Source organism: Phoenix dactylifera, chromosome 7 (assembly GCF_009389715.1).
Source record: "Phoenix dactylifera cultivar Barhee BC4 chromosome 7, palm_55x_up_171113_PBpolish2nd_filt_p, whole genome shotgun sequence".
NCBI classification, from domain to species: Eukaryota; Viridiplantae; Streptophyta; class Magnoliopsida; order Arecales; family Arecaceae; genus Phoenix; species Phoenix dactylifera.
In genome coordinates, this window is record NC_052398.1 from 3,664,734 (window position 1) to 3,689,697 (window position 24,964).

Here is a 24,964-nt window from a genome sequence, read left to right on the forward strand (position 1 = left end):
ACATTATTGTTTTAAACATACAGCATTTCGTTTATCCTTCAATATCGTGCACAATACGTTTGGATCTCATTGTTGGCTGGACTTTCTGATATGTTCTGGATTACAAGCCACATGATTTTTGATGATATAAAGTAGATTTTAGAACCAAAAAAAGGGCTTACTTGTGTCCTTAATTCTGTTTTTCAATATATTGAGGTTTAGCAAAAGACTTGGAGTCAATAGTGCTGGGCAAAGTATATTATCTATAAAGGGTAAAAGGTGAAAGGAGCATCTTAGTGTGTAAAATATTGCTTACCTCGAGTAACCAATTTGTCCATCCTATAATTGGATACATTTGGTTTCAGTAACCAGTCTGCCAAGTCTAGATCGCTACGCTACCGTGGGCCATCTTTTGAGTGTCACCCAGGCGCGCATCCGGTAATGATATCTGTTTCACATTTTGAAGTCCACTCATTTTAACAGCTAAACGAGCTTCAAATTTTGGATCTCAAGCTTCCTCTACTAGGTTTGAAAAATCCTTTCCTAATCTCGGCCGGTGATTGGGACAAAGACTTTTTGAATGCAATACCCTTGATAATTTTAAATTGCCACCAGAATCTTCCTTTGCTCAATATGACGTAATTTTATGGAGGAAACGGTGGTTTTGAAGGGTGACAGCAATGGTCGAATATCAGCTTTGCAAACGGAGGTATATGCTTTTCTGATCGTGTGCCGTCGTATCATTCATTGTCCACTTTCTCAATTATCGATAGTTTTTTTTTCCCTAAGCATAAAGAGTGGCTACCATACTATTCATACGTCGCGGATTGAATACGTCGAGGATCCATCAAAAACATTAGACGAGAGGAGGGGAACCTCTCAAGTAAATAGGCCCCACGCGTCTTTAAATATACCAATGATCTAATAAATGAGTACGGTACGTTCGTCCTCTGATGGCGTTACGTGGCTCGGTACCACTTCCTGATGCTCCACGCGGCTATCCTACCAACCCCAGCCTATACGTCTGACAGTCGAACGCGCGAATATGAGACCGGCTGATATTTCGGCGGCTCACGGGCTCGAGCGAGTGGTGGTTTCCGGCGCGCTCGCCGGAGGCGAAGATCCAAAAAATCCACGGCCTCCATTAAAGGCTTTAAGATGGCTTCACAGATCCGGTGGCCTCCATGAATGACCTGAAACATGGCGCGGATGTCGTCGCCGAGGAAGGAGAAGGGGGAGGGGGATTGAAGGGAAGTGACGGATTTGAGGATGTTGGAAACCAATGTATCAATCATCGTCGACGACGAAGAGGCCGGCAGGAACGAGGAAGGAGGGAGCCTCGAATTGGCACACACGTGGCACCCCTTAACATTACTTGAGGAAAGGAGACCCTGCTCCCGGCGCACCTCTCTAATCTCTCATTCTCTTTCGCCACGATGCTTCTTTGGAAAAAAAAAAAAAGATAGGGAAATTTATGACCGGATTGTACTCCTTTCTGTATAATTTCAAGGCTTGTTTTATTTTTAGCTTTTATTATTGGGCAGACGTGAAAAAACGGTCATGAATGCATTTAAGCTGAGTTGACTCGTTCCGTTTATGCCGGCGCTTGCTCGTTTCCCCTCCTCTTCTCCTCCGCTTTCTCCTCCCACCCTCTCATCCCCTTTGGTTACGAGATTGCAAGTAGAGGGGGATGAGAAACTTTTAGAATGGTACAAAAAGTTTCTTGCTTTTTGATTTTTATTTTTTCTTTCAATCTTTAGATAGATTGGCGGCCAAGAGAGATGGCCTCAAACCAGAGCATCTTGGTGCCAGTGGTTATGTTCCACCTCTTGGCTGTATTCTCTACCGTCACCGCCATTGCAGGTTCTTATCCACCAATCTTCTTTCCCTTGTTGTTGATTTTTTTATGGATTTTTTAAACAATTTATGACTTGATTTTTTTTTCTGAATTGATTTTTCTATTTGGAGTTAAAACAATTCAGGGGATGTGCTCCAATCTCACGGAACCACCGGCCGCAATCTCTTGCAGGCCAAAAAGAGTATGCCCCCTCTCCTTTCTATCTTGTAACTTATGAATGAATATTAAGCATTAATGAAGTTCTCCCTTTTTTTTCTTTAAATGTATTTAACTTGGTTTGAAAAGTATTACAAGGAGGACAACTCATATCTTTCAGTCTTTCCTTCTTTCTTATCTTTTTTGCTTTTTGTTTTTATGACTGGTTTAGACTTTACAATGGAGAGTTGGTGGAGGAATTGGTGACAAGTTATGAGATTGTAAGAATTTTGAGGCGAATTGGAAAGATAGTGAATGCTTTGCGATTAATTTTATGACATGAATGATGTGGGACGACCGTTCTATGTGACCCCATGCATGGCAGACAATTCGATACCTATTTCAAGGTAATTCCCATGTAGGGCATGAATGTAAACAACATCCATGTCTCAAACGTTAAGGCTCATGCGTGCTTATTGATACATTTTGGAGGACATCTGCAATATAGCCCTCAGGTAGTTGAAGTCCACCTCTTGGATTTATGGAAAATTTTATGTACGGGCCTTGATTTTGAAGACAATTGTATGCTCAAGCCTTGACCCTACCATGAGGTATGCACTATAAATATGAATGGAAGAAGGACACCCATATAGATAAATAGGGGCTTATCCTAAAAGTCATACCCCTCTGTTTAGCAACTAAATATTCTACATTCAATTTTTGGATAGTGAATCCAAAAAAAAGTCTAAACCTAGATAACTATAGTGGACGAGGTCTCTTACTTTATCTATAAAGAAAAAAAGAAAAGACTACATGTTATGTGCAGGGATGAAAATGCTGCATTGAGGTTAAGTAGCAACGACCAGGATTCGAGTCCCACCCTCACCTTGATTCTGGCTGGAGCTTCTCTCATTCTAATTCTAAAGAAAAGGGAAAAAAAGAACTGTTTGTATGGATTAAATGTGAAATGCAAAATGTGTAAAAACTATATATCAAATGGCAATCAAACAAAGAAGCGAGTACTAAGTTTCCGTCATTGAGCTCGCCATATGATAAAAAGAATCATGAAAAGGTCTATATTTTCCCTGTCATGGTATAGAAAATGCTAGAACTCTATAACTGCAATGCAAATACTGTGAGAATGAATCCCATCAGGAACCAGGAAAAAACAGTAGAGCCTGGTTCGCATTATATGCCTTAATAATCAGTAGGTCGAACAGGACTATAAGAACAGAATTTATTTACCCTTTTCTTTTAAGTTGAAAGAGGTACTCTATTTATTTACTCTTGTTCTAGATACTTGTGAAGTAACTTTGAGCATGTATTCCTGAAAACAAACGCCTGTATACTGAGTAATAATCCACGTTAAAGCTCTGTGCAGAAAGTAAAGATAAATGTTAATTCAGTGATTCCTCTTTCTGCCAGAATGCGAGATAGACTTCGAGTCTATGAACTACACTGTCATCACGAGCCAATGCAAGGGACCGCAGTACGACGCCAAACTCTGCTGCTCGGCTTTGAAGGAATTTGCATGCCCGCATGCAGAGTCTTTGAATGATCTCAACAGTGACTGCGCATCAACCATGTTCAGCTACATAAACCTCTACGGGAAGTACCCGCCAGGCTTGTTCGCCCATGAATGCAGAGAAGGGAAGGAAGGGCTTGTCTGCCTCGCGGAGCCTCCGAAGTCTGATGATGCTAATCACATCGGCCAGGGCTTCTTTCATCTCATACTCCTCGTATCCGGGTTGTTCTTAGCCTTCCTCTTCAACTGAATGCTTTCTGGCAGCTGCAAGCGGCTGCAATGTTGTTAATCGATGATAGGCGATATGTATTCGAAGTAAATGGTTTGGTGGTGAAGCATATCCTCGCATTCCTCCAAAGATCATTCTGTGTCTGCCGGAGTCTGTATTGATATTAACTTTTATGTCGACTCTCAGTGAAATGTGATTTTTCAAATATTTATGCGACATGGCGTATTTCCAGTGTACTTTGAGCTTTTAGGAAGCAATTTTGTTTGTTAAGCAAGCATATATGAGATGTAAATTTGGAATAATGGAACGTCATAGAAATCCAGAATGGAAGATCGTGATATCCGTCGCTTCCTTTTTCTGAAACCTGGAGTCAATAAGTATTAGTTTTCTCTGAGCAATTTAATCTAGCACATCATGAATGAAGGTCAGAAAGTTGAAACTGCCTGTTATGAGAAATTCTCCAGGGCCTCAGCCAGGTGGAGGAAGACAACATACCAAGGCTCAAGATTTCCAAGAATCCATCGCCTCACTAGTCACTACTGCCTTATCTGTCACCCAGCCTCGGTGCATCAGAAGTTCACAGGCACCAATATTGTAAAATCTCATTTAAGTCTTACGTGGTTGCATGCAATGGGACTCGAGCTGCGCTCTTCGATAAAATAGCACGAAAGTAGTTCCTTCCATTGCCCGCCGGGGAGCTTGCGGCAATATGCCATGCTTCGAACGTTAAAAAGTCTCGTATCAATGGTTTCGCGGTTAAAGCGTCTTATCTCGCTGCCGGTGAACAAGCCCAGGTATTAGTTGCTGGTAAATGGAGGACGTGTAGAGATTGACATTCGAACCGTCAAAGATATTGAAAAAGACTGATGTGAAACAAACCTCTTTTTTTTTTTTTGTCATTCTTGTACAGCGAGCAATTCTGCAGATCATGTTCTGCTGAGCAAAAGAAGAGTCTGACCACGTAAAAAGCTCGTAAAAGAAAAGAATTGGATATCATCTTTTTAAAAGTAAGTATCAGGATGATCCAGATAATGCAAAGAAATCCATAGTTCTAATTTTTCATTAAAGATAAACTCATGGTTATATGCAGCAACATTGGAGACGGGTTATCAAGCACATGAGATTGGAGCCGGAGAAAAAAGCACACTCTTTCTAAGGTAGCGGGATGCTTTGGGGCTTGGAAGAATTTCTGGATTAGACTGAACAGCAAGGCATTAGAAAGATAAATAAGCGCATGAATCAAATTGGTCTTAAATCTGTAAGGATCTCTGTACAAAGTCACGATCCATAGGACCGAACGGCCAGTCAAAAAAGCAATACTTACAACATTACGCTTTGAAAGAAATATCATATGAATCTGTTTTATTACTACATTCTTACACGACATTTTACGTCGATATCTGGAGCACTGTTACTGCTACAGCACAAGTGATAATTATTTTCTTACGTCTTATACATAGATTATCTACAACACTTTGCAGCAGCATGCATTCTCACAATAAAATGGAACAAGATGAGGAGAAACAATGACATTTATTGAGACCTAGATAATTTCCAGGATTGGAGAGTGCAATAGCTCGGAGAACATTCTGGAATCTCCATTTATGATGTTGTAGCTCTACTCTGTAGCATTACCAAAGTATAATTTTCTGTCTATGAGCAAGGAAAGCCACTGACCTACCAAGTTTGGGCTTGAAAAAAGCCGCATACTTGTCACCATGAACCAATGAGAGATGTCACCTTGCGCCGGAACTTCTGGCGGAACTGTTTTTTGGTCATGCACCATGCCTCAGAGAAAGTGCTCACCTAAACAAGCATAGCAGCACAATCAACTCAAGCAGAAATCATCAAAGCATGCAAAACAACTAGTTATAGATGGCCAATGGAAAAGCTCTGCATAAGGACATATTGACTGCTATAGAGTTATGAAGCATTCTCCCGACCTTATCATCCCCATTTGGACGACCATTTTTTTTTTATCAATCCATTTTTCAGCTCATGTAAAACTAATGAAAGGCTAGCATTATAAACCAACCGGACTATCCAAGAGAAGCAAAAAAGATATAGAGGGTATATTTAGCACAATGTCTTAAAGACTTTGTCCTTTTTTATAGCCGTTATTAGTACAATGTCTTATAGTCAAGGCTTAAAATAACAGCCATCATAGCCGTTATAAAGATTTCAGGGTCCATTACAATACAAATAATGATCATTATTTGATATCTATTCTATTCCCCTAACAAAAAAATTTTACTTTTTAGATTCAAATTTCTTCAAAATTATTCCTCTGTAAAAATGTATTACGAACAATGACCTGGAAAATAATACCATTATATTTCCATTATTCTTTGTTATTTTCTGTTATAATACTAAACAGTTATTATTCTACTAAATCAATAATAGTTTTGGTGAGGGTCTACTATAATGGAATAACACTGTTATTGAAACCCTGCACCTAGTAGATTTTCACTAGATTGCATCCTTATACAGATTGCTGGGGATGGTTTATTTTCAATAGATCTAATCCTTCCTGAGAACGGGATTCATTCCTTTATGGATTATTTGTAAGTATATTTAATTATATTTGCAAAGATAAATTATATTTAATTAATATCTTCAAATAAAGCTTCTGGCCATGCATGAACATTACAGAGCTAAGTATCTGAAACTGATTATGTTTTGTGAAAGTTTTGATGATGTCTAATATATTGATCTGTAGAAAACTGATGGAAGCTAAGATACCCTCAAACTCTTTAACTTTTTTACAAAATAATATAATGATTGTTCTAATGTTGCTCAGAGTCATTATAACCAACAATTTGGATAACGGCAAAATGATTTCCTTGTTTCACACTAGAACTGTTCAAAGCTTTTTGCAGCTCATCTCGTTACTAATAAAAAACATGATACAACAAGGAATAATGTATTTAGTAAAAAAATCAAACAATAGCTGTTATCAAATGTTATCATTTTCATTTATGATATAATCATGGGAATAACAAGAATAAGAAATTCAAAATATAAAAAAAGCACAGATGCTACAAGACATTAAATAATGATCTCCTTTTGGTAATTTGAGCGCTAATAGGCCAGTTCAAGACAGCTCAACCTGATACCACAGCCCGTGGACAAGCAGTGGGAGTGGGCAAGCACCCACAGACCTTTTGACCAACCAACAAATTGCTCCCATCCAGATCACCTAAAGTATGCCCCACGATACTCCTAAACTATGCCTTGAGCGCACCACAAGTGACATGCATCATACAACCTGGATAGCAAGGTGTTCAAATGTTCCCAACAACAACCTCATGTGATACCAAACACACAACCACCACTTCTTAGGAGGTTGGCATTGGACAAGCTCGCATAGGGTTATTGACTAAATTTTTCTCTTGAATGGCAGACGCCTATTACATCATTTGGACAATATCCACAACCAGAATGGAGACCCAAATTAGATTGCTTAAAGATCAGAGAATGTGGATTACAGTCCAAAGCTAACAATGTTGCTAAACATCACTTATGAAGTGGTCACTTTTTCTTTTTTATTTTTTTTATTTTGAGGGAAAATGAAACGATCCCTATGCTGCTTTTTGATCACACTAGCATACTGCGCATCTAACCATGAAACCGTCTGATGAACCCAAAGACTATAAAATGGAAACAGATATTGCGATAAGATGATGAATTCAGTTAATAGAAAAGTATGGTGTTACCTCAAGAAATACATGGAGCTCAGGATATTGAGAGAAGCTTGAAGGACCGATGTCATGGCACTCCCACTAGTTGATGGCAATGGATAGACCTAGGTTGGTTATTTGAAAATGGATGTTTCTCTTGGGGAACGATGATTAGGACACAAGCTTTGGAAATGTCAGAAGTTTGACGGAGGAGACCTATTAACTGGATAATGACTGATAATGGAAGGAAGAATCCCCAAGCTGGAAACAGAAGCCACGAGGCTTGGTCTACAGTGAGTTGAAAGTGGGTGACATTACATGTGAAATGCTGAAAAAGGAACCAACCATGGCCTCCTATGCTGCCCATGATGCAAGAAATTTGTTGCATTGTTTCATAACTTTTACAATAAGGCTGCAATTCGTCAGCAATCAGCTTGTTGTTTCTGGGTATCAAAATCCAGCCATGCAGGTCAGGTGCAGTTTCTTGCAGTTAGTCTGTATATATATAACCAATAATAAAATACTCATTGAGCCTGGTGTGCCGCACAGCTCACCAACTCATAGAAAAAAAGAAAAAAAAAAATCTAATAGAGCTACATTTCATTATCCTTTTATATGTTCAAACTTTCTTGGATTAATCACAGTCAACATATTTATTTATAAAAAGAGTCGCATGCTTGGTTTTTCGAAACTGCGTGCTCTGCAAGACAACATACAATTCCATATCTGGACATGAATATGAGCATGTATATATATATATATATATGCGTGTGTTAATGTTATATTCTGCATTTGGACACAAGGTTAAGCAAGCTTACATTGCTGACAATCTTTGCTCCAAACCAGGCAGAATCAGTGCCATACGGTGGCGGGATGACTTTTATTCCATCAGCCATGGATGGTGGAAGAAGTTTGTACAGCTCTTTCTCTAACCTCTCTGAGATCAAACAATTATGAAATAACTTGGTGAAACATCGCCCATTTAACATAACTTCAACTTCAGCTCAATATACAAGAAATAGTACAAGACTAGTAGCAATATATTGACATGGCAGCACAAAAGTACCAGATATATCACCCAGGGTATTTGTTTAACCCATTGTCTCTTTGTACCAAAGAAAAAGAAAAGGAAAAACTCATTGTTGCCAACACACCTGGTAGTCCAGGTAAACATGAAGATCCACCTGCTAAAACCACAGTTTTGAACCATCCATCATCACTGGCCACTTCTGCTTCAAAACAATGATCCATACAAAGAGCTACAGCTTGATGCAAACCCATTGCACGCCTGTAACCACAACAAATAAATCATAAGCATAAACAAGCTTTATTCCAACTACATATCCTGGACTCAGTTAATTTTTTTCACCTTCAATCCCATACACATTACATGAATTTACCTACTGATCCATTTCAAGGAAGCGGATAATTCATGATGCAGAAAATACAAAATGTAAGGAAGCATATCTAAACTCAAAAAATGATCTGCAAAAAAGCACCTAAGATGCCTAGAAGTTACAATTTCGCATGTTTCACAAGATGAATCTTCCGACGAAATACTCAGGAGATTAACTTCCCGAAATGTGTGTTGGTGTAGTTCTTTGCATGCATACCAACACCTTGAGCAGACATCATGGTTCCATTTCAGTGTTTTATAATGGAATGGCAAGAAGTTCTCAACAACTCTCTACAATTAATTCCTCCTAGGTACCAATCATGCACCCAGCATTCACATATATTTCAACGTCAGTGCTCTCCATTGATTTAAGCTCATGCACAGGAATAACTTTAAAACAACATAAAATGTCCTTCCACGATTTTGCAATATCCATAAGTTAAAGGTATGGAAGGTTGATATGCAAATGTTTAATAGAATAATATATAGAGAACGGTGAACAAGATCATATTGAAACAAAGCTTCTTGAGTTCTTCAAAAACAAAGACATCGATAAATATCAAGAAAGAGTAGCAAAAATGCGGCACATGCCATATATTTTACTTCATTACTAAATGACTGCAACATGTTGAACATGATGGGTTGATAAGCAGCCTTATGCTTTTCTGCGTAAGAAATTATTATCCTTGGCCAAGATGCCACCATGAGAAATTTTACACATCTCATAATGGCACCATAAGAGAAAGATAAAACAATCAAGCATCTAAGTTCAGCCGTTCAGCCATCAAATTGAACCTTCCAAGATGATCTTCTACAAACAAATCAAGGCTAATGAGTCTAAAATCATAAAAGTTTTCAAATCTCAGTGCTCGTATCATCTTAGGACTTGTCTACTTACTAATCTGTAAAACAATACATACCATTTCTGATTCAATTTTTGAATTAAATTAGGCATTGGACAACAACTGAGTTAATCTTGAGATTACAAAAAAGAGGGCATGGCAAATATAACTTTTGAACCAGAGCCTTCCACGCTGAGATCACAAAAGATGCACCACTTTGTTTCCAGTTCCCACTCCAATAAAATCGCCCATTATTCCACTAATGTCAGAAATTAAAGACCAGTTTAGCCATTAAGCAGTTTATAAGTGTTAAGCTAGAGGATACCCAGGAGGAGGCTGCTAGTTCAGTTTAGGAACAAAGAAATGGATCTAAAATCACAACTGACACTTGTTTGAGCAATGCTATGAATTTTGCCTTTCAGAAGCATAAAACCAGTAGACCAGAAATATCTCATTTGTATTTGCGCCACTCAACCAACAAACTTGAGTTTCTTCACAACAAAAATCTACCTCTCTCTCCTTCTAATTCCATGCATCATCACACATGATGGCATACAGAGATCCCCACACATCATATTTAAATATCACACTACCCAAAAGATCCTTCCTCTAAGTCAAAAAACATGCATTTCAGAAATGAGATAACACATGAATCAGGGCTTGCCCTAGTTGTCATACTCAGACCTATGCTTAGCAACCAGAGGTTTTGGGTTCGGGTCTTGAGTGGTACATCCCCAAGTATTGGAACCTAGGTAATTGTAGTGAGGATGGGCCTCCCTCCCTCTCTCTCTCTCTCTCTTTCTCTCTCTCTCTCTCTCTCTCTCTCTCTCTCTTTCGCACAAAAAAGGGAAGATAACACATCTAGCAATAACATATCGAAGTAGAGATGATTAAGCAATCAATCTATTCCCGCCAAATGACGTGTTACATAGATTAGTCCACTTAGAGTCATATTCTAGTTAACACCACAAAAAAATCATTTATATACCCCTGACTACCAAACCATAGTAGGCAGCATGAGGTATACCGTACCAACTTGTTACAGCACCAGTATGCCAGTATCAGAGCTCAGTTTGTCCCTAAACCAACATATGGTACAGGTGTTGTGCCAATTTTAACATCATAACATGTGTCAGTATGGAAGCAAACAATAGTGTACCAAAATCAGTAAGATACTGATATGATACAGGGCCTGGTACCAAGATTTAAAGCATTATCCTCACTAAACCAAACAATGAAAAGCTCCTTGATTGAGACACATACCTTCAAGCTTCTATGGTATTCATTAAGAAAATAGGAAACACATTATAATATCCAATTTCACACAATAAAGTTGCAGAATTTATCGATAAGAATCATAAAAAATTCTGTAAAAATGATGCATGAAAGTAAAGAACTTACATCCCCCCAATATGTGGCTGGAAAAGGATCTCTGTTGTTTGGAAGCGCTCCTTTGATAGAGTGAACCAACCCTCACTTGCAACCTCACATGATGCTTGTGTATCTTTACATAACTCTGCTTCATAATCACTGGCCACATAGCATAGTTTCTGGACACTCAGAAAATAACAATATTGTCAGGTCATAAATCACATTTACATGTAACTGTTAAAAGACATCCCAAATTTATGATCTATCAGGTAGCTAAAGACACCCAAACATCATAGTTTTAACTGCAGTCCGTTTGAGGGATGATCTCCAAGTCGTCATCCTCAAAATGTCGGATTACCTCAGTAGGGTGTGGCCATGTGGGTAACGGAATGCTAGGCATAGACAGAGTTACTTATTACTGTGCATTTGAGTGCGCGTACCTCCTTGATTGTTCGAACCGTGTATAGTGACTCAAAACTTATATTTCTCTGCTGCATTAGCTCCCTGAGAAATCCAGTAAGTTTTAAGGCACCTTGTCCCACAATTTCAACACCAACCTCACGCATCACCTTTCCCCGAAGAACTGCTAAATAAAAGTCATTGTAAACATTTATGTTGAGGCCATCATGGAACACATATTCTAGTAATGAATTTAGCAGCAGCACCATATTGCTGGCTGTGATGTCTATTAATGTCTCAGAATCAATTTCATTAAATAGCTTATATGATCTTTGATTGTTCAACATGAAATGACTTGTGTTGTTTGCAAAAACTGAGGATAGTCCTCTAAAATGCCTGATGATTCACCACCCGAGACTTGAACCAAAACCTTCTCCAAGGAGAGGAAGGGTGCGATCACTAGGGCATCGCCAAGTCCACTAACTGTAATCATATTTAGATCAAGATCAAGATTATGAATTTGAAAAGAAATATCAATTTCAATACACACATATACTCATGATTAATAGAGTTTAAGGCAAGATAATGATTGTACTTAAACAAACCTGATGATAGGAATCCAAAATAGTCTCCGGAACAGTTGACATGCACATAGACACACATGAAGACCCTCAAGCACAAGCAAGCATGCACACACAAACACCCATAAATGCATGTGCACGTATCAACAGAAAACCTGAATATCCCACCTAAGATTTTCTAGACAGCACAAAATAATGCCTAAATCAAATAAATAACCAAGGAGTGGCTTGAAGGATCAGTCTAGCCTATTTATGCCTTAAGATATTTTGATTGGTTCACAGTCATTTGTGTAAAAGCCTCTCCTCAGTGTTTAAGGTCTTGTAACCCCAGAGAACCAGAAATAGAAACCTAGAAGATATTTGCAGCACAAGGTAAAAGAAGACTTACTTGGGACGATGGAGGTGGCATGGAAACCAATATTGACAACAATTCCAGAAGTGCGCTTTGCAGCATACAATGCCAAAACAGCCTGAAATTTTCATGATACAAGATTAACGATGGTTTAATTTTTTTGATTTTGGAATAAAAACCATTCTGTCATCTACCGAGGAGAGCCATGAGAAGGAAATAGGTAGCAATGATCATACTTCAATCTATGTAAAAGCAAAAAATTTGCACCAGAAAACAAACTTCGGGGTTTTGTCCAATTACAGGAGACCAAACTTGAAGCTTTGGTAAGTTCATAAATATTGATATTTCAAATCAACGACACTGGCTTTCGTATGCATTCATTAGCAAAAGGAAGCAAAACGAAATTAAAATAGCTTCACAAATATTAATATCTTGACAGGGACTAAAAGGTAGTCAAAGCTACTCTTAAATTTAAGCAAACTAAAGTTTCTGAAAGTGCCACCTAAAATCTCTGTGAGATAAGCAGGACAGAATCCAAGTACGCATTAGAATTTTCAAAAAGAAACCAGAGATACTATGCTATATTACTATTTCCAAATGATGAAGCAAAAACATGATAGATCCACGTGCTGGATATATCAAAGACCGATACTTGTCACTTGTCAATACATGTAGGGTACATGTCAGATACTTATTTTTAACTATCCTTTTTTTTTCCAAAAAGACCGCATATATTTGTAGAATATGCTTCAGCACCTTTTTCAATACCTTCAGTGATGAAAAATAGTGCTCCTTTTATTGCGAGTATTGTGGTATTGATATTATTGTATGGAGTATGATTTACCTTTAAGAATTTTAATGATGACTAAATGATGATTATTGTGGAATGTGGATATTGATGTTAACATATAAAAGCATGCAAACAGGTTATTGCAATAACCTTGTGATACGTTATGGATGCTCTTATGCATGTGTAAAAAAATAATATATTCATAGTATTGTTCACTCAAATCTTATCATGTTTTCTCAAGATTTATCCTAACAGTATCTCCATATCTTGTCATATGAGTATCTCATACTCATGTCCATGCTTCATGGGTAAAATTTGAGAAAGATCACAAGGTTTGGTTGTCAAAATTATTCACATGAAAACAAGTAAAAGCGGAAATTGAGGAGATTGAGACCTGATTGGATGTTGAAAATCAAGGAAGAGGTCGAAAAATATCCAGATTGGCTTGCTAACATAGTCCCTATTACGAACAAGAATGACGGGGTGGGTTTTTGGGACTAACCAATGAGGAGACAGAAGGCAAAGCTCTTGAATACGCCAGGCCACCCAATTCTCAGTCCCATCCTATCACATGCCAATAAAAAAAGAACATAAACCAAGGTGCTTCTCGGGCTAACCTTCTTTCTATTTGTTATCGTTTCTCATATAACAACCTTAAAGTAAATAGCATACACCATTGATCCTCATAGGATTTCAAAATGTAAGGACTTGATATATATATATCTATCAAATCTCTTTGGCGACAACAATCATCTCAGGGACCAAGGTTGGCAGAACCAGTACCGATAAGTGTGCCGGCCGGCAACTGGTACGATACTATACTGTAGCAGACTGGAGGGAGAGGGAGAGGGCCAGGGAGGAAGAAAGAGAGGGAGAGCAAGGGAAAGGGGGAGAGAGAGAGGGGACTCACCTAGGCGGGAGATGGCCAGATCCAAAAGTCTTCGCCTTATCTTGTAGCAGTTGGAGAGAGTTATATACAGAACCATACGACGAAACCCTAACCCTAACCCTAGCAGAGAGAGGGGGGAGGCTTATCATGATGGCCAGATCGAAGAGAGGAGAGCAAGGGGCAAAAAGTGGTCCGGTAGCTTGCCAATGAGTGGCTCTAAAAGGGAGGGTGGGGGGAGTGAAGATGTGAACCATCGAAGAGAGTTGGAAATTTATAATCAAATGGCTGAATAGTCTCGAGCTGGCATCGATACAGTTCGGTTCGGTACAGATCAGTTCGGCAACCCATGTCATGGACATAATTTGAGTTTAATGACATGAAATCCACAAAGAATCTGAAATAAGGATTCAAGTTAAACCTATGCATTATATGTCTAGCCCACCGGCCCAATTATAGGTGGGCCTAGGCAAGGGTTCCCGACCCATCAAGTATAGTCAGGCTTGAGTTGACCAAAAACTACATAGCCCCAATGTGGCCTAGCTTAAAACTCAAGAAATATATAATCTATATATTATATTATATAGTGATATACTAGATATATCTTAATATAACATAAAAAATACTAATCAAATACATGTATCTCTTAATATCATCTCTCTCACACATGGATTAACCACTCCCTTTTTTCCCTCTACCCATCGCTGACCCCCACCTCCCTCACCTCCACCACTATCTCCTCGCCATTGTACTCTCTCTCTCTCACACACACACAAGCACACACACAGACATGCATGCACACATGCATTCACACAAAGGAAGAGCCATGACTAGTCACTAGATCTGGTATGCTGCTTCATCCCTCTCTATCTTTCCCTCCCCCTACCATAAAATTTTGATGCTGCTCACCAGATCTTTGCTTCTCTCTCTCTCTCACGCACACACACATACACGTACTCTCAGTGTGTTGGACCATTAGATTTATACTACTGCCTCACTGAATTGAGTTCAACGCCTCCCTTCCCTAATCTCCCCCCCCCCCCCCCCCCCCCCGGCCTCATTTGCCACAAAAAAAAAACTATTTGCACCCGCTGCTTCACTGGAGTTGGTTCACCTCTACATGGAAGAAGGGAAGAAAATTATGAGGTATATTCTGTCAGGTTGGGCCAGACTCAAGCTGAATAATGCTTGCAAGTCCTTCATGCTAAGCTCAAGATCCAACCAAACCCAGTGCAGTCCAGCTGATGCTCAGTCTAATTCAAGTTCCAGCGACACAGAGTTTGTGGGTCTACTGAAATTTGAAATATTAGAAAAAATGCAAAATATATAAAAGCATTTCATTACTTATAAAATTAAAAAGGACTTAATAAGTGTTGTGCCCATCTAGTACCAGCACTAACCTGACATGGTACACGCTATCAAGCATAAAAACCTTGATCTTCAAGCTTGTTTCATGCTTATAATACAAAATCTCTCAAGTGCCATTGTGGGAATAAATGGGGAGGATCACAATATTGAAATGTTAGCCATGAGAGAGGAAAATGAATAAAAAATGATCTGGCTAATTATCTTGAGAAGTACTCAGATTATTGAAGGTGCAGAAGAAAAAACGCAGCTAGGAAAAGAAACAAAACCTCGCCACAACCATGCAAGAACCTGTTCGTCCAGAAACATGTTAGCCATCTCAGATATATCTATAGTTCAAGCGATGAGTCCTATAAATAAAGACTGAAATTTGGATGATAAACATCTGCGCAAGACTCGTGGTAGATTTAGTTGGGGTTATGACTCAAGAAATGCAGCCAGGCAGATAGGATCATCATCTACAAAAAGAATGACAAGACTGAAAGCCACGTGGAGAGCCTCCAAAGGAAGATTGGCGGTCACTTTTGATTTATGCAAGATATGAGAGGCCAAGCAAGTTTGGTTACATAAAAAAATAAAAAGACAAGTGATGATAACAATTCATCAAATGAGAGGTTAAAGGTTTTATACATGTGTTATAATGACTAAGAATCTCTTGCAAGGCATATCCAAATAATTGAAGCCAAGTTAGGTATGTAAGAAACTAAGAATGAACATCAAAGAACAAAAGATCCGTTGCAACTTTGCTATGTTCAGCTAATTAATAAATTTGTGTCGCCGTTACAAACAAAATAAATTCTGGACATCAAGGAAGATTGGCTAGTCACTTTTGATTCCATGCAAGAAATGAGAGGCCAAGCAAATTTGGTTACATAAAAAAAAAGACAAGTGATGAAAAGTTGAAAACAATTCATCAAATGAGAGGTTAAAGGTTTTATACATGTACTATGATCACTAAGAATCTCTTGCAAGGCATATCCGAAGAATTGAAGCCAAGTTAGGTATGTAAGAATGAAAATCAAAGAACAAAAGATCCGTTGCAACTTTGCTATGTTCGGCTAATCAATAAATTTTTGCCTCCATTACAAACAAAATAAATTCTGGACATCATTGACAGCAATCAAAATACATTATGATTATCTTCTCCAATGGATACAGCTCCACAATAACTTATGAATGAATTCATCAAAAAAATGAGATAGGACACAAATTATACGAGGCATAATACCATGGATCAGCTAACCTACTAAGGAGGTCCAGAGTTAAATATGATAACTGAAATGTTTGCTGTGTTACAAGTTACAAGGACAAAATATTGATGCCAAATGGTCCCTACATCAAGCTTTTTAAGATTTATGCATAAGCATCTAAGGAAATAAAGTCCAACAACTAAAATACATACTTGATCAATGGCACAAACAGCTGGAACATTCATATCAAACAGGACAGCATAAATAGTCTCCCTCAATTGTCTTCTAGAAGCCCTAGCAGATTCAGTATCTGGACAAGCGGAGACAAGAGATGCAAATTTATCAGTTCCAGCAATTTTATTCATTCTTCTAGCAGCTGTAAGCCATAGCAACAATTACTCCTTGGATAGCAGATGACTGAGGGTCCTCGAACAAAAAAGCTAATGGGACCAATCAATTAATTAACTGGATTCTAAGAAGTATCATCAAATTTTGAGCAAGTTTCAGAAAAATGTTTCTATAATTTCTCGAAGAATTGCAAAGCTGCAGTTACATGCTGATGAAATATATAACAATTAGACCCATCGAAGGAACTTTATAAAACAACATGAGATTTCCTTTCAGTTTAACATCATATGAATCATTAAAACCTATCTTCCCATCATTAGTTTGATACAGGTTTTTCTCCCTCAGATTTTTTGTTGTCAGCTTTTAAGAAACCAACTTTCTGAGTCAGGGTTTGGTGAAACACAAACTGAAAAACTAGAAAGAGCCAATAACAAGAAAGTTTGTCAAAGTATTCTTTATGAACTCACTCTTCCTCTATTTTCAAAGTAACTAGTGGAAATTCGATTTTTCACAACTTCAAAACACTACATGCTCATTACGAACACAACAAAATATTTCATATTATCATTTCACCAAAAGTGGTGGCTTTATTAGAATCAGCGAAGTATATCTTCAATCTGCATCAATGGTGGCTTTGCATGAAAACAGAAAATGTTTTTATTTAACAAGGTTCTTTGACTTCAAGAGATATGTAGAAAGATGTCATTTGATATTTTTATCATGGTCAACTAGTGTGCTAACCTTCAGAATGGCAGATTGGGATGGAGATAATAATTGGCTGAGATGACGCCTTCACCTGCATCCTGCAATAACACCTTGTTAAAGTTCGCAAAAATCAATTTAAACAATTATATTTGGGAATTTAAAATTGTCTTCAACAACAGTTGCATAAGCTTGAGAATGTTTCCTCCTCTAATAGTCTGTCCAGACTAAGAAACATAAATAGTTAACCATGCTTTATAGCAAGAAAAAATATATCCTTCAAAATTTACACAATGTTTAAGTGTCCGATACAATCCACATGGAAGTCCATGTTAAAAATGTATATGCCTTTTTGACATTAGAATGTGTGGAAGATACCATTCATACATATGTATGTGCATGTGTATGTGTGTGCATTATATTTCCATTCAGAACATGTGTCAATTGCTTGGATGGAGTAGATCAAGCCATCAAACGTGTTTTCTGGCCCCAATGTACAACAGTAATTAAGTGCTTGCATTTAGCTCACCTTATCTCCCACTTCAGTTTGGCATTATTGGCTACACATCACTCTACTATGATACGCATGGCAGAACCCATATTGATAATTACCTGGAATTTAGGGTCAGACAAAGCATATGAGGATTGATTGCCACTTTATTTATTGAGCAAATTGCAAACCTCTTCACATGCCTTGATTTAATCATCTTATAGGCAAACTCGGATTTCAGGAGACATCTAAGTCCAAAGATGTTTGTTCTGTAACTTGCATGGTATTCATGCATTGTTTAAATCTTCATGTATTGATCGCAAGCATTTTAAGGGGGCTAGAGATTTATTTTAGGATCTTTTCCTTCAACAATGAAGTGCCGCATTTATTGCATTAACTCGAGCAAAGATTTGAGTACCAGCCATATCAAGTATACCGTACCATACTAGGAGGGATCCAATACTCAACATGTCCCCAGTACCAAGTGCCAGTACTATGGGAGGTATTATATCAACACTCTGTACAGGATGTATTGATTGAACACCAATACAGGTATTGAAACCGGTACACAAAACCTTGAACTTGAGCACTTCCTTCCAAAATAGTTACAAATATTTTGATTCTTTGACTTCTCTAACCACAAGTTCCAAAAAGCTAGTAATAATAATAAATATTCTTGTAAAATGGCTCATTACATATATATAGACAAACTGGCAATCCATGACTCACAAACAAGACTCGAACACAATATTGTAGAAAGGTTTAGGTCAAGCATAATCAAATTGGGTCATAAACAGGTCAATTGGGACAGAAAGTTTATTAAATAGGTTGGCTTAAGCATAATCAAACAAGCCAATCCCCAACGTAACCCAATAACACAATTTAAACTTATTACCTGAAGTGTAAAATGCTATCGTTTAATATAATTACAACAATTTGCATTTTTCATATTGATATAAATGATACATTATATTGCATGAAGCAACAAGTTGAAAAGAATAACCCTAATGCGTTAGCTTAATTGGATTGACAAGCTAATTATTTCATGCTTGAATTAATTCATCAGCGGTATCATGTCCATCTTGATTAGCAGGCCAAAGGTGTAGGAATCATGTTGTTTGACAGGTTACACAACTTGATATGTTTATTAAGCAGGTTGAACAAGTCAATTGAGGTAGCCGTTAAATTTATAATAGATTGCTTCTGGTTTGCAATTCTGAAACAGCTTCTTAAATGGGTTAGATTTGGGTTGGCACCTATATATGAGTACCTAGATCTCAATCCAGCACAACTTGTGCAATCATACCACTACAAATAAACCATGTAGCACATGCCACCCAAGAATGAAGGCATTTGCAATTGGTTCCTAACGCGTTTAAGATGCAAGGTACCGGTATAATGGTCTGCAAGTGTAGGAAAAGCAAAGAGTGAGGAGGAAAGGAGGACACAATGGGAATACAAGCAACAAAAAAAAAAATCATAGTCCAGCAAAAAAATAGCCAGTATTTCAAAATAATATTTCTTATCCCAAGGATTTGGATAGCCTTTACTACATGTATAAGACAAGGTGCTTAAGCCCTAAGAAATACCAAGCAATGTTAAGAGTAGATTAAAATCTAACTCAATCTTTCTTAACAGAAAAGCAACCAAGATCTTCTATATATGAGTCAAACTCTTAGAATGGTCTCGTGCTAAAATCAATCTTTCAGCCCCATCATGAACATACTAGGATAAACTCAAAACTAGAAAACCACAAAGCTCAAAATCAGCGAGCAGCGAGTGGTCATAGGCCTTAAATAGTAACATATACATTGAATGGTGCCACCTCTAGCATGGCAAAGCATTTTAGTACATGACTGATGCATATTTTATCCAAGAAGAAGAAGAAGAAGAAGAACCTGCTATAGATTGTCGAGAAAAAATGACGAAGCCTTGAATACATTGGTGACTCAATGTTACCAAATTCCTGCATACAGTGAAGATTAACTACAGGTGAAAATGTGTCCACTTGTGATCTTAGATGTTAGGCAATATAGGATGAATAACAAGGACAAGGAAGTTTCAATGAACTATTGAATTTTTAGTAGAAACTTATTAATCAATGTTAAATAATATGACCAATTCTTACCAAAAAAGTAGCACAACGTCCAGATGGAGAATAATACTTGCTCCAGCCATACTTGCAATAGCCTGATCCACCTTTACATAGTACATGAAATGAATTATTTAGAAGAACGTTCAACCAACTTAATTGCACTGCTTCTTGCAAAATTACCAATCATATATCAAACTGAAAATTTTCCTTTTTTATTAAACATCGACAGATACACCTCCTGCAGTAGGTGAAGAAAGCTATTCAAGTAAAAAATGTCTGATAAGGTTATACAAAATTCCTGCAGAGTGACAAGGGCTAGTCTTCCATAACTATCCTACAAACTAATGGGAATCGCTCTGCCATGCTATCTAAGTTCTTTGTTTCTCTCAAACTTAACCTCACTAAAGGCTTTCCAAATTCCAAATGAACAAATAAGGAAAAATGTAGTCCACTTAGAAAGCTCATGCCACTGCTGCTGCATCAGTTACATAGTTTTCTCATCATGAAAAGTTGACAGGGAAGTGTTAGAGCATAGACTAAATATCCCTCCAACGCACACACGGTACCATCAGTCCCAAATTACCAGCCCCCCATCCCACGCACTGACAAATAGGCTAAAAAAAAAAGGAAAGAAAAAAGGAAGAAGAAAATAACAATAGCAAAAAGCAACTGACACATATTCTTGATTATAAGGAAGAAAAGCAGCCATACTAATGAACCATAAAATAGTTTTTTTTTTTTTAACCCTTACCATCAATGATAACAGAACCTGGAATTGTGGCACGCATTGCATAAATGTTCATGAATGATAACTGTGGTGACTGGTCAAAGTACATCCTGCAATAGAGAACAAATGATGTTTAAAAATTGTCTTTTTCCCCTGGAGTAGGTAAGGGAAAAAAAAACACTAGCTGAGAATTTAAGTGCACAAAGTAGTCCAAATATTTTAACAATCTCTCTCTTTGGAGTTTTGTGAAGCCCATCCTGGCATATCAGGATTTTTGATATGTATCTTCTACCTTGCTGCCCATAATTTGAAGTTCATTAGTGTTAAGACCAAGATAACAAGATTCCTCAAAGTTGTTACTGAAAAGAAGTGGAAAAGAACAATTGAATCCACACAAACAAGATAACCTTCTATCCTGGCTAAAAAACACTTCACAATTCTCTTGTGAGAGGAGGAAAAAAACTCTCATGCTGGACATGAATGGTAAACTAGATTGGCAACCTCCAAACCAAGGTCCGCCATACCAACCATACCGACGTACCGGTGGGCGCTGGTACCCGTACGGTACCGGGACCATACCGGTTTGGTTGGTTCAGGCCAAAAGTAAAAAAAAAAAAAATGGAGCCGGTACGGATTGCGAATGGTCGGTACAGTTTATTTAACGCATGGCCACTATAATCTCGCGATACCTACTACTATTTTTTTCCTGGTAGAGTGATATAAACTTCAAAATTTCTAGCTTTAAGAGTTATTTTCCATATGCATTCATGGAAATTGAATTTTTTTCATATCTAGCAATCAGATTATTTTCACCAAGCAACAAATATGTCAACATCAACCACGTTATAAGAACTATTCCAACTAATTTTCCCCTTTTCTACCTTTTTGCTGACCACATGTAAGTAAATAAATTTACAAGAATTGCCAATGTTCGCTACATTTTGGAAAAACATTTCTCTAACACCTTGATCATAAATCATGAAAAATAACAGGTAAGTGATCCACGAAGCTCTCCGTGTTAACATCAGAACACCATTTATAACCCAAGATAAAATATATTGAAGATTGGAAGGCGTTGAATAAAGATTTGGCATGACAGTGGGTATTTTGGATGTATATTCGGCATTTGTACAGGTTAACCCTTATCAATGTTTTCCAATTATCTGGCGACCATAATTAAGATGATCATGATTCAAAAAAGTGATACAAACTTAAGCAAAATTATCTAACAATAGGCTGACTAACAACTTTAGCAGTCTTGCAGCAATACAAAAGAACAAAACCAAGTTAAGCACAAAAACAGAGTCAAAAAGCATAAAAGCATTCCACCCCAATATATAAACATAAAATTAATCGCTATAAAGTGAATTAATGATTGATTTCTCTAAAACCTGTTCCAGGAAACATTATTTTAACTTGGTTCTTGGTTCCGACAATCTCCTGGGCCGTAACACAGACTGTGAACATCAAAGACGTGACAGCGACTTACATGGAAGGAGACCCCAATCTCAAGTGAGTCTCCGAAAAAAGAACAGAATCCCAGGGCTCCTTCCGGTTCTGAAGGAAGAAGATCCAAAGCCTATTGTCCGACGCCAAAAGCTTCCAGGACTTGCAGACAAGACATGTCCTTGCGACCTCCTTCGGTCCGAGGCACCTAAGAATCTGTACGAGTACATCGATTGGGAGCTGATCAAAGGCGCCCATCGAGAGATGATCAGCCGGGGATTCCGACGAGCTCCGACCCGAAGTCGAGCCAAAGCGGCTCAGCACGGATCCACGCACCTTCCTCAGCAGCGCCTCCATCGGAGTCTCCCGCTATCCACGGATTCAAGAACCAAGAAACCAGATAATGACCCAGAATTACGTAAAACTTGGATCTTTGGAGCGAATCGAGGTGTTCCTTGCCTCGTCAAGGCAGCGGTTAAGAAGCCACCGAAGAACGGGTTTGTAGGAATCCAGGGTTAGGGTTTTGAGAGCAGGGAGGTTGGGAATTTCCAGGGGTTAGGGTTCGAGAAGGAAGAGAGGGGAGAGGAGAAAAGGAAAGCAGGCGGATGAGATGGCGGAGAGGGCCGTGCGAGCGTATGCGGCGAACGGAAGGGAAACGCCACTAACGTGTTCGTACTTGGACGCGTGTGCATCTCAGCGCTAGAAGATCGGGCGGGCACGGGAAGGCTCATGTTCTTACAAGCCGACATATACACGTGGCGAGCGGAGGAGATTAAATTGGCGTGTAATTTTGGAGGAAACTAATGACCGGCCCGTGTAGGATTTTTAATCTTGTCAACAACGGATCTATCTATATTTCAATATTTTATTATGAGACGAAAATGCTCCACCCCTACTGATCTCCAATTTTCACCGAAGAAGAGAAAGAAAAAGGGATGGGCCCACTGATGGAGAGGAAGAAAAAGGGGGTCGGGCCAGCTGCGGCCGCCTCCCGCCCCCTCCCGTGGCCGTGCTGCCGGAAAAGGCCCTGCCCCCACAGTGGGAAGGTGTCAAAGAAGAGGAAGAAGGGCGCCCTCCCGCGTCCTACGATCGTCGTCGGCCCCAGTCCGCCCTTCTTTCGCGTCCACCGCAGCCCAGCCCCTTTTCAGCGTCGCCGGCCTCGCGAGAGGAAAAAGAATTCTTCGCTAACCAACCACGGCCGCCGGCGACGGCGGCCCGGCCCCCTTTCAACGTCGCCGGCCTCGCAGGAGGAGAAGAAAGACGAAAGAAGGAGGGAAGAAGAGAAAGAAAAAAAAGAAGAAGAAAAGAAGAAGGAAAGTAGAGAAAAAGAAGAAAAGAAAAATAAATAAATAAATAAATGTATAAATAAATATTTATGTGTGTGTATATATATATATATATGAATGAATGAATAAATAAATAAATAAATAATATATTATAATAAAATAAAAAATAATTATAAATAAATAAAATATATAAAGTCGCCGCGACCGGGCCCCCTCTTGTGGCCGCCATGGCCCGACCCCCTTTTGGCACCACCGACCTCACGGGAGAAGAAAATAGAAGAAAGGAAAAAACAAGAAAGAAAAGGAAAAAAAAGAAGAAAAGGAAAAAAAAAGAAGAAAAAAGAAAAAAAGGAAAGGAAAGAAAAGAAAATAATGAGTGAGTGGCAAATAATATGATCTTTATAATATTAATATGTACAGTGGATTTGTCACCATTGCAATTAGTTAAGTAAGCTTGGAACTCAATTAATATAGCCTCGAACACAGTTAACTCACCATTGCAATTCGGTTATGATAGAGGAAAAAATGGGTCATCCAGCCCACAGCTAAAATGCCGCCCAGTTTCGGCCCAGTAAACACCAACAACAATCAGATGAATCTTCACCTTGGCTCAGGACTAGCTCGTCCTTGGAACTTCGCCGAAAGCTTCACCAACTTCGGATATTCGCCGACCAAGTTCGGGATGCCTCCAGACAAACACGGACCCATCCCGACCAAGTTCGGGACGCCAAACCCCCAGCGATACGCTCCAATCCTCGAGCTCGGGGCGCACCTCCGAGCACACCCCGGAACCCACGAAACCGAGCTACTCCCAGTATCCGCCAGGCCGACCTCGTCAAACGCATGACGCGGCTACTTAACGAGTTCGGCCTCGTCAGCGACCGCACCGGTGTGCAGGCCCACGCCCACCTATGTGGCCGTACTCCACCACACTGTCGCGTCATCTCTCCATAACCGGCCAACAGCAGTCAGATGACATCTTGACTACTCCGGCCATGCCCTGCTATGACTGTCAACACCTTACCGTTCTTAAGAACGAGCTGTACCGCACGTCACTTGCCTACCTGGGCTGCATGCCATCCGACTCAGAGCCATACCCTCTCATGATGGGGGCTGACATTACCTCTCATCCAGGCCACTCCACCGAAGTTATAAACAGCTCGGTCAGGTAATTCCTCAGAGACCTTTTTTGGCTGGACCAAATCTGCCCACTCTAACTTGATCGTCGGAGGGTCCTCACTGGGAACACTAGTGAGGCTTTGTGCAGGTCTGCAGCTGTCGCGCAGGAGGCG

General features: G+C 39.0%; 2 protein-coding genes across 4 annotated transcripts; one reads left to right on the plus strand and one right to left on the minus strand.

Moving 5' to 3' along the window:
- The first annotated feature begins 875 nt into the window (after positions 1-875).
- On the plus strand, positions 876-3,962 carry LOC103702346 (GPI-anchored protein LLG1). Its single transcript, XM_008784733.4, has 3 exons — positions 876-1,842; positions 1,962-2,018; positions 3,398-3,962. The coding sequence occupies exons 1-3, from the start codon at positions 1,761-1,763 to the stop codon at positions 3,745-3,747; spliced, it is 489 nt and encodes a 162-aa protein (XP_008782955.2). The 5' UTR covers positions 876-1,760; the 3' UTR covers positions 3,748-3,962.
- Positions 3,963-4,947: 985 nt separating this feature from the next.
- LOC103702345 (actin-related protein 8) lies at positions 4,948-23,089 on the minus strand. Of its 3 annotated transcripts, XR_005512450.1 has the most exons (13): positions 22,430-23,089; positions 20,965-21,050; positions 20,247-20,317; positions 20,017-20,084; positions 17,668-17,729; positions 16,791-16,888; positions 12,384-12,465; positions 11,456-11,601; positions 11,046-11,194; positions 8,561-8,694; positions 8,225-8,343; positions 7,443-7,901; positions 4,948-5,532 (listed from the first exon to the last, which is right to left on the minus strand). XR_005512450.1 is itself a non-coding variant. In XM_008784731.3 (12 exons), exons 1-12 carry the CDS (start codon positions 22,741-22,743, stop codon positions 5,440-5,442), a joined length of 1,419 nt encoding a protein of 472 aa, XP_008782953.1. In that variant the 5' UTR covers positions 22,744-23,087; the 3' UTR covers positions 4,948-5,439. The 3 variants fall into 3 exon arrangements, 2 of the variants coding, with proteins under 2 accessions (XP_008782953.1, XP_008782952.1); XM_008784731.3 differs by lacking the exon at positions 7,443-7,901 and having other exon boundaries at positions 11,456-11,598; positions 22,430-23,087; XM_008784730.4 differs by lacking the exon at positions 7,443-7,901 and having other exon boundaries at positions 22,430-23,087.
- Between the last annotated feature and the right edge of the window lie 1,875 nt (positions 23,090-24,964).

What these genes read in the sequence shown, in the direction of transcription:
- LOC103702345 (XM_008784730.4), bottom strand. Translation starts at nt 22,743, where the DNA reads ATGGAGGCGCTGCTGAGGAAGGTGCGTGGATCCGTGCTGAGCCGCTTT. An exon ending in TTCTCGACAATCTATAGCAG is followed by an intron (nt 17,730 to 20,016) that starts GTTCTTCTTCTT and finishes GTGTTATTGCAG; the next exon opens with GATGCAGGTGAAGGCGTCAT. An exon ending in TGCCACCTCCATCGTCCCAA is followed by an intron (nt 11,602 to 12,383) that starts GTAAGTCTTCTT and finishes ACTTTTATTTAG; the next exon opens with CAGTTCTTCGGGGAAAGGTG.
- LOC103702346 (XM_008784733.4), top strand. Translation starts at nt 1,761, where the DNA reads ATGGCCTCAAACCAGAGCATCTTGGTGCCAGTGGTTATGTTCCACCTC. An exon ending in TACCGTCACCGCCATTGCAG is followed by an intron (nt 1,843 to 1,961) that starts GTTCTTATCCAC and finishes AAAACAATTCAG; the next exon opens with GGGATGTGCTCCAATCTCAC. An exon ending in TCTCTTGCAGGCCAAAAAGA is followed by an intron (nt 2,019 to 3,397) that starts GTATGCCCCCTC and finishes TCTTTCTGCCAG; the next exon opens with AATGCGAGATAGACTTCGAG.